This window comes from Lithobates pipiens, unplaced genomic scaffold, assembly GCF_037356315.1.
Source record: "Lithobates pipiens isolate NorthernLeopardFrog02 unplaced genomic scaffold, aLitPip1_a1.2 Scaffold_23, whole genome shotgun sequence".
NCBI lineage: Eukaryota > Metazoa > Chordata > Amphibia > Anura > Ranidae > Lithobates > Lithobates pipiens.
This window is the reverse complement of record NW_027507785.1, coordinates 14,222,363-14,232,513: the sequence shown is the minus strand read 5'-3', so window position 1 is coordinate 14,232,513 and position 10,151 is coordinate 14,222,363. Positions and strand designations below refer to the sequence as shown.

At 46.3% G+C, this 10,151-nt stretch overlaps 1 protein-coding gene across 1 annotated transcript; it reads left to right on the top strand.

The window, feature by feature from the left end:
• The first annotated feature begins 8,658 nt into the window (after nucleotides 1-8,658).
• Nucleotides 8,659-9,832, top strand: LOC143926841 (olfactory receptor 10A3-like). The gene has a single exon (XM_077450880.1). It carries the CDS (start codon nucleotides 8,741-8,743, stop codon nucleotides 9,725-9,727), a length of 987 nt encoding a protein of 328 aa, XP_077307006.1. The 5' UTR covers nucleotides 8,659-8,740; the 3' UTR covers nucleotides 9,728-9,832.
• The last annotated feature ends 319 nt before the right edge of the window (nucleotides 9,833-10,151 follow it).

Below are 10,151 nucleotides of genomic sequence, written 5' to 3'. Positions count from 1 at the left end.
ACCAATTGCTGCTAGCACAGGTTGAGTCATCAGAGAAAAAGTTTTTTGTTTTCTTTTTTATAATAGGAATTCCAACTTCTTATCCATTGGATCCCTAAGCATATGAGCATTGTCTACCAGACAAGTCAAACGTTCATTCACAGAGGATATAGTAGTGACAATTGCTGGTATCTCCCACTTCTTAGTGAATTTTTCTTCCATTGGATAAAGTGTTATAAGAGGAAAAAAATGCTTATCTGAGTGATCCCACTCAGAATTAGGGATGAGCTTGGTGAATACCGAACGTTATGGGCCGTTCGCGCCAAATTCGTGTGGCGCTCACGGCCCACAATGCACTGCGCTATCGCAGTGCATTTCTGGCTCATGATTGGCCAAGCATGCACTGTGACCCCACATGCTTGGCCAATCACAGCGCCGGCAGCGAAGAGAGCAATAATTGGCCACAGGCATCTTGTCTGTGGCCAATTATTGCTCTGTTCGCTGCCGGCGCTGTGATTGGCCAAGCATGTGGGGTCACAGTGCATGCTTGGCCAATTATGAGCCAGAAATGCACTGCGATAGCGCAGTGCATTGTGGGCCGTGAGCGCCACACGAATTTGGCGCGAACGGCCCACAGAGTTCTGGCTTTACCGAATGGGCGAACATGCGTTCGACTCGAACACCAAGCTCATCCCTAATCAGGAAGTTCATGGGAGGAGCAAAGGGTTCAAGGTTCAAGGCAAACAAGATTCAAGACAAGATCATTCAAGGAATTGTCTGAGGCCGCGTACACACGCGGGGACTGTTCGCTCAACTTTTTTTGTCAAACAGTTTCAGCGGACAGTCCGCTCAAACTTAGCATGGACGGACTTGCCCACACACGATGAACGAACAGTCCGCTGAAACCGTGCGCGATGACGTGAACGGCACGTACGACGGGACTAGAAAACGACGTCCTATACACTGCAATGCAACCTTCGGCGTGTAAATCCTTTCTGAGCATGCTCGGAACTTAGTTTGACGAACAAGCCTACACACGAGGGGACTGTTCGTTGAAACAAAGTTTCAGCGGACAGTTTTTCGGAAATTCCGAAAAACTTTGTTCAGCAGACTGTTCGCTGAAACTGTCCGCTGAAAGCCCACACACGGGCGGACTGTCCGCTGAAACACTGTTCAGCGGACAAAGTTGAGCGAACAGTCCCCGCGTGTGTACGCGGCCTAAGGAACTGTCCAAGGAACTGTCCAAGGAACTGTCCAAGGAGCTGTCCAGCATTCCAGGTGGCTCAGCAAGCAGACTCACTGCCAAACCCACCAGAGGTCCCAGGTTCAAGCTCAGGTCCTAACAGGGTCTCTCGATGTGTGAAATTTTAAAAAAACAGGTAAGTATTCCAGCTTTTGAAAGGGAAAAAAATCATGTCTTCGGCTTGGAACTCTGCCAAAACAGACAATTTCACGACACTTCCGAGCAATGTTTCATATTACTATTTCTCGCCTCAAATATCTGTCTGCTAAGTATACCTTTTTTTTATTCACATAGGGGAGAAAGGAATAAGGACATCTGAGGACACCAGGAACCCCACGCCTCCTGAAGAAGGGGAACAACTGAGCACACAAGCTGGGAATGTGGATTCTGAGGTTCAGGAAGTGGTCGAAATGGTGACCACAACAGGTCAGTGTCTGAGACCACAGCTTCAGGTAATAGATGTATGCCTGCATATTTATAATACATGGTGTGTTTTTTTATTTTTATAGCTTATATCTCAGGGGAGTTTAGTACACGCCCCAAACTATATAAGGCTGCCAGCGCGGCGGCCTTGTGTAGTGTGTTCCAGCGTGCAGGGAAAGAGCAGCATAGGCAGGGACAGTGTATTCTTTTCTCAGGCATCTGCAGGAGTTAGTGGGTGTTGTGTGCCTCCAGCGCAGTATACACCTGTATCTACCCTTTATTGCTGGTGTTCTTTCATACAGGCATCTGCAGGAGTTAGTGGGTGTTATGTGCCTTCAGCACAGTATACACCTGCATCTATCCTTTATTGCTGGTGTTCTCTCATACAGGCATCTGCAGTAGTGAGTGGGTGTTGTGTGCCTACAGCACAGTATACACCTGCATCTACCCTTTATTGCTGGTGTTCTATCATACAGGCATCTGCAGGAGTTAGTGGGTGTTGTGTGCCTACAGCACAGCACAGTATACACCTGTATCTACCCTTTATTGCTGGTGTTCTATCATAAAGGCGTCTGCAGGAGTTAGTGGGTGTTGTGTGCCTCCAGCACAATATACACTACCCAATTGCTGGTTTTCCCATCTTCCTGCAGGCCGTTACTATGTCTGGAAGGCCAACAAGGAGAGGCAGACAGTCACGAGCCAATAAAAGAGGGCAAGCAGGCTCTGTGTCTAGGGACAACAGTGCTGGTCGTGGACGCAGTGCATCGTCATCAGCACGTGGCCATGGGACACGCTTGTCCTTATTTTCGGGAGCTGGGCATGTTGAGCCACATGATGCCGAAGACTTGGTAGAGTGGATGACCAAGCCCCCTTCATCCTCCTCATCCCTTCTCACCCAGGCTCAGGGTACTAGCAAAGCAGCTGCCAACGCGTCCTTTTCCCTCGTCTCAATGTCATCATTAGTCACTCCTTCCCTAGACCCACCATGTCCTCCTGAGGAGTCCCCCGAACTGTTTGAGCACAGTGTTGGATACATGCTCCAGGAGGATGCCCAGAAAGGCAGTAGCGTGAGCGCAGAGAGAGGGGATGCTCAAGAAGGACAGCAATCCGACAGTCATGTTCCACCAGCTGCAGCATACTGCCAGGTTTGCTCCAGTAATGAAGAGGGAGGGGACTATGAGGTCGCTGACTCCACGTGGGTGCCTGATAGGAGAGAGGAGGAGGAGGAGGCACATCTCCAACGAGGCAGGATGCCCTCCGGGGGCCAGCTTATGGGCAGCACGCCGACTGAATCACACTGCAGAGCTCCGCCTTTGCAGGGTGCTGCCTCTGCGCCAGCTTGGTTAAATTGCTAGCACTTCAACTGCTATCTTTTCAGTTGGTAGACTCGGCCCCCTTCCGTGAGTTTGTGTAATGTGCGATTCCTCAGTGGCAGGTCCCCAAACACCACTTTTTCTCACGGAAGGCGATTCCGGCTCTCTATCAGCATGTGGAAGGCATTGTCCTTGCCCGGCTGGACAGGGCGGTCAGCGGTAAGGTGCATATTACCGCTGACTCATGGTTCAGCTGGCATGGACAGGGACGTTACCTATCTTTCACGGCCCATTGGGTCACTCTTCTGACAGCTGGGAAGGATGCAGGACAAGGTGCAGTAGTGTAGGAGGTTATTCCACCACCACGCCTTCAAAATGCTACTACTGGTTGTGACACACCTCTGTCCTCCATCCCCTCATCTTCTTCTTCCTCCATGGCCTCTTCCAGTGCTCTGCCCTTGGTAACCAGCGGTGCTCTGTAGGCGTTCAAGGGGCTACGCAAGTACGCAGGCAACAAGATGCCATGCCGTGCTTGCGCTGGTTTGTTTGGGGGACAGGAGCCACACTGGGGCAGATATTTTGTCAGCTCTGTGGTGCAGCGGTTCTTAGTCAGGTCTAACAGGATGTCATGAGGCAGGCCAGGAAAGTCTGTGTGCATTTCTGCCGATCATTTAATGCTAGTGCTCGGCTGGCTGAGCTTCAAAAGGAGTTGAACCTGCCCAAGACCTGCCTTATATGTGACATGCCCACCAGGTGGAACTCAACGTTGGCCATGCTGCAGTGGCTGCACACGCAGCAGAGGGCCATCAATGAATACCTTTGTGACTACGGCACCTTGACATGGTCAGGGGAGGTCGGTTTTTTCTCACCACGCCAGTGGGGCATGATCAGGGATGCATGCACTGTCCTGTCACCGTTTGAGGAGGCCACAAGGATGGAGAGCAGTGACAGTGCATGCATCAGTGACACTGTACCTCTTGTCCACCTGTTGGAGCATACACTGCGTGGAATAACGGACAGGGCACTTGAGGCAGAACAGAGGCAGGAAGAGGAGGACTTCCTTGCCTCTTAAGGTCCCCTTTATCCAGACAGTGTTCCTGCTGTCCCACCCATCACACAGGAGGAGGAGGAGGAGGAGGATTGTGTCAGCATGGAGGTGGAGCCTGGCACTCAGCAGCAGCGGTCTTTTAGGGATGATTTACAGTCCCAAGAAACCCGTGGACTTCTACGTGGCTATGAGGAGGTGGCTGCGGATCATGGTGTCCTTAGTGACCCAGAGGACTCTGGAACGAATGCCTCAGCTAACCTACGCTGCATGGCCTCCCTGATCCTGCAAAGCCTGCGGAAGGATCCTCGTATTCTTCGGATCAAGGAGAGGGACCATTACTGGCTGGCGACTCTCTTTACGGTACAAGGGTAAGGTAACCTTATATTGCCGTCGCAGAGGGAGCAGAGGATAAGACATCTCCGGGAGGCCTTGCAGAAAGGTCTGTGCAAAGCATTCCCAGAGACTGGGAGGTTACAAACTCCTGGTCCTAGACAACGTGTTGCTGAGGCTTTGGTCAGTTACAGAAGGAGCGGTGGAGAAGGTGGCCGTCTGACCGATGCGTCCAGACAATTTTTTAGTCCGCAGCCTCAAGGTATGATCGGTTCCAGCAACCATCGCCAGAGTCTGATTTACCTGGTGCAGGAATACCTAGGGGCAAGGCCAGACTTGGACACCTTTCCCACTGAAAATCCTCTTGCTTACTGGGTCTTGAGGATGGATCACTGGCCGGAGCTTGCACAGTATGCAATTGAGCTACTGGCCTGTCCTGCATCCAGTGTTCTTTCGGAACGCACCTTCAGTGCTGCTGGTGGCTTTGTAACCAATCACAGGATGCACCTGTCCACTGACTCAGTTGATCGACTGACCTTCATAAAGATGAATCAGTCTTGGATCACCACCAGCTACCAAGCACCTGAAGCTGATGTAACTGAATAATTTTTTTTGAAATGTCACATCCCTTCAAGACTGCCTATGCTGAGTGACTGTCCTGTTATGTTGACTGACTATCCTCTTCCTCCTCAATGATCCCGCTGATATATTGGAAGAACATTTTTGGTTCTGGGTGATACCACCAGCCCAATTTTTCAGCCCCTGTTTAACAGGAGCGTGTAATTACAATTTTTGATGCAATGCTTTGCAGCAGGGCTCATTCCTGCACTCCACATAGAGTATATAGGAGAGGTTGCAGTGTCATGGCACCAGCACCAGTGCCACCAGCCCAATTTTTCAGCCCCTGTTTAACAGGGGTGTGTAATTACAATTTTTGATGCAATGCTTTGCAGCAGGGCTCATTCCTGCACTCCAAATAGAGTATATGGTAGAGGTTGCAGTGTCGTGGCACCAGCACCAGTGCCTAAGGCCCCAATTTTTCAGCCCCTGTTTAACAGGGGCATGTCATTACAATTCTTGATATAATATTTCACAACAGGGCTCGTTCCTGCGCCCACCAAGATTAACTGTGAGTACTTATAGTTTTGTGGCACCAGTGCCACCACCACAACCACCAAAGGCCCAATTTTTCTACCACTGTTCAACAATGGCATGTAATTACAATTCTTGATATAATCGTTCACAGTAGGGCGCTCCAGCACCCACCAAGAGTCACTTTGAGGGCTTACAGTATTGTGGCAACACCAACACCTTAGGCCTGCATTTCTGCAGAGCATATAGGGCAGGCCCCTACTTTCAAACATCCAACTTACAAACGTCTCCTACTTGCAAACGGAAGGAGACAACAGGAAGGGAGATGAAAAAAGACGGAAGCCCAAAAAAATTATACAGGGGTGATAACCCTTCCTTATGTTTTCCAAAAAGCTTAAAAATAGATTTTTTGACTGGAGCTACACTTTAAAAATGTACCAGTTCTAAATTACAAACAGATTCTACTTAACACAACAAACCTACTCAGTCCTTGCGTTGTTTGCACTGCCTGTATACTGCTGTTCTGAGTATATAGGGCCTGGGGGCCCCACGCCTTTCCTTTATTTTTATTTGGGTATGGGGTTCCCCTTAATATCCGTACAAGAGCCAAAGGGGCTGGTGATGGGCAGGGGAGGCTACCCATGCCATTTTTCTCAATGATTTTCATCCGTATTGCCGGAACCAGATATTACATTAAAACCGCAAGCAGTTTTAAATGACTTTTTTTCCATTAAATGTCATTTTGGGCAAGGACTGTTCTAAACACGGGAAACACGTGCCACTTCACAGGAATACTATAGACACCCCCAGGCACGATATTTAAAGGAATATTTCACTTTTTTTTCTTCACTTTAATCGTCATTAAAATCAGTGCTCCTGAAAAAACTGCAGTTTTTAAAAACATTTTAGGCATTGACCCATATCCCCTGGGGAAGGAGCCGGGTCCCCGAACCCTTTTTAGGACAATATCTTGCATATTAGCCATTAAAATTAGCAATTTTTATTTCGAACGTTCGAGTCCCATAGACTTCAATGGGGTTCTAAAGTTCGCACAAATTTTCGGTCCGTTCGAAAGTTCTGGTGCGAACCGAACCGGGGGGGGGGGTGTTCGGCTCATCCCTACCTAGGGGTGTACTCACTTTTGTTGCCAGCGGGTTAGACATTAATGGCTGTGTGTTGGGGACACCCAATTTACACTGTTATACAAGATGTGCACTCATTGCTTAATTTGATCCAATGTGAGTCGTATGGTCTGAGCACTGACTGAAGCTGAACCCCCTCCCCTTCAACCTCTGCAGCAATGCTGGCAGCACTTGTATATCTATTTCCCAAAGACAACCTCTGGATATGACGATGAGCACATGCACTCATCTTCTTTGGTCAACCATGGCGAGGCCTGTTCTGAGTGGAACCTGTCCTGTTAAACCGCTTTTTGGTCTTGGCCACCATGCTGCAGCTCAGTTTCAGGGTCTTGGCAATCTTCTTATAGCCTAGGCCAGTGATGGCGAACCTCGGCACCCCAGAGTTTTTGGAGCTACATTTCCCATGATGCTCATGCACTCTGCAGTGTACTTGAGCATCATGGGAAATGTAGTTCCATAACATCTGGGGTGCCAAGGTTCGCCATCACTGGCCTAGGCCATCTTTTTCATTTATGTAGAGCAACAATTTTTTTTTTCAGATCCTCAGAGAGTTCTTTGCCATGAGGTGCCATGTTGAACTTCCAGGGACCAGAATGAGAGAGTGAGAGCGATAAAACCAAATTTAACATACCTGCTCCCCCTTCACACCCGAGACCTTGTAACACTAACGAGTCACATGACACCGGGGAGGGAAAATGATGAATCGGGCCCAATTTGGACATTTTCAAGTTTTTGTCGGCGGTTTAGACATTAATGGCTGTGTGCTGAGTTATTTTGAGGAGACAGCAAATTTACACTGTTATACAAGCTGTACACTCACTACTTTAAATTGTAGCAAAGTGTCATTTCTTCAGTGTTATCACATGAAAAGATATAATAAAATATTTACAAAAATGTGAGAGGTGTACTCACTTTTGTGAGATACTGTATTTGCACATCCTAGGTAATGGCCACATGTGATACCGAGCCTCCATGATTGCAGGAAGCTGAAATACACTGAATTAAATGGCAGGCCAGAGACAGTTCTGCTGGGGAGGAAAAAGTTAGATGATTATGGATGTTCTCCAGCCTGAAAATGATGTGGGCTCTATCTGGCTTACTGCAGCTTCAATTGAAAACTATGAGAAGCTCACAGCATGCAGTAAAAACAGTGTAACCTATTTCAGTACAGGTAAGAAACCTGTACCACTGTGTAAGGCCGCGTACACACGCGGGGACTGTTCGCTCAACTTTGTCCGTCAAACAGTTTCCGCGGACAGTCCGCTCAAACTTAGCATGGACGGACTTGCCCACACACGATGAACGAACAGTCCGCTGAAACCGTGCGCGATGACGTGAACGGCACGTACGATGGGACTAGAAAACGACGTCCTATACACTGCAATGCAACCTTCGGCGTGTAAATCCTTTCTGAGCATGCGCGGAACTTTGTTTGACGAACAAGCCTACACACGAGGGGACTGTTCGCTGAAACAAAGTTTCAGCGGACAGTTTTTCGGAAATTCCGAAAAACGTTGTTCAGCAGACTGTTCGCTGAAACTGTCCGCTGAAAGCCCACACACGGGCGGACTGTCCGCTGAAACACTGTTCAGCGGACAAAGTTGAGCGAACAGTCCCCGCGTGTGTACGCGGCCTCAGACTAGGGAAGGCTGAAATGTAACCTTTTTAAAAAAAAAAAAGTTCCTTTAAATAAAAAATGCATAGTTTCTAGTTTCTTTGTTTTATTAAAAACAATCCATTGTGCTAAATAAATGATCTATAGATATATGTATATATATATATATCTATATATATATATATATATATATATATATATATATATATCTATATATATATATATATATATATATATATATATATATATAGATATAGATATATAAATATCTCCTTTGCACATGCATGTGTGTTACTTTGTTGAGATAATGTCAACAATAACAACCTGATGGTCCCACCGGGTAAAAGATTCCTGCAACTACTGTATTTCCATCCCTTGGCACAGAGTACGCAGCCAACTATGGCTATAAAAGGAGATGTGAGTGTCTCACAGCAGATACTTTAAAAATTGGGGTGAAAGAAAAAAATGACACACAGAGAAGAAGAATTGAAATAAAAAATGTATTTATTTTACTCTTTGGAAAGCAATGTTTCAAAATGATGGTCTGAAAAAATAATGTTCTGTTCCACAAGAAATCTAAGAACTGCATTTTCTTTTGAGATGGAGAATGTGTCCAGGATCAATACAAACTTTATCCTTACTGGACTTGTGGAGATGGAAAACCTCAGATATCCTTATTCTCTTATATATCTCATCATTTATGTAACAATGCTGATGTTGTGCTCTGCTATTATCACTTTGATCTGGTTAGAAGAAAGCCTTCATGAACCCATGTACATTTTTATAGCCAATTTAGTGCTCAACGCCGTGGTTGGAGGCTCCACTGTTTTTCCCAAGCTAGTGGTTGACCTGCTCCTTGGGTTTACCAACATCCAAATTTCTGGCTGCCTCTTCCAGTCATTCTTTATTGAGTCTTTTGCCTACGTTGAGATTTTGATTTTCACCATCATGGCCTTTGACCGATACTTGGCTGTAGGTCACCCGTTGCGGTACCCTGTTCTGATGAACAATGAGAAAGCTGTAAAAAGTCTAGCCAGCATCTGGATCTTCATTTTCATGATCCGAATCATAGGTGTAGCCTTGACGGCCAGACTTCCACTGTGTGGGATGAACATCAACAGTGTGTATTGTGAGACTATGTCCCTCACTCGTCTGGCCTGTGGAGACAGCACCATCAACAATATCTACGGTACCACCGGCACACTGCTTATTGTAACACTTTCAATGCTTGTCGTAGTTTACTGCTACATTAGAACTTTCCTCATTTGCCTGAAGATCTCCACTGCAGCCTATCAGAAAGCTATCCATACCTTGGTGACCCATATAGTGGCCTTTTCAACATATATGGCTGCCACGCTGTTTGTTGCCTTCAGGTACAGGATAAACATTGGTTCTGTCTCAACCATTTCTCATACTGTCATCTCAATGACTGGTCTGACCATTTCTGTCACGCTCAATCCCTTTATCTATGGAATAAGGACCGAAGCACTGAGAATAAAATTGATAAATACAATTAAAAAAATCCACCTTTCCAAATCCTGATCAAAACAAAATAACTTGTTACCTTATTGATTCACGTATAAGTATTAACAGCATTTATGTATTTATTTTGTGGGACAGTAATACTTTTCAATTTTAAATACATTATTATGGGTATTGTGTAATCTCTAAGAGCTAAGTTACAAACGCTTTTATTTCTGTAAGTTTTTAAATAGTAAACATTTAATACATTTGTTCTGTTATATTTGTGGTGAATTTTTGCTTTTATTCAAATTTTTTTTTCAGTCTAGTGAGTAAAATGAATATTTGTAAAATGCAACAATCTAAAGTAGGTTTTATGAATCCCCTAGGCTAAGGGTTGACAACAGGTTGGTCATGGTTCATCTGCTGGAGGCAGATACGTCATAGGTAGGTCACAATCCCACTGTAATGAGAAGTGGTCACCATGCTGAGACTGTCAACAAAC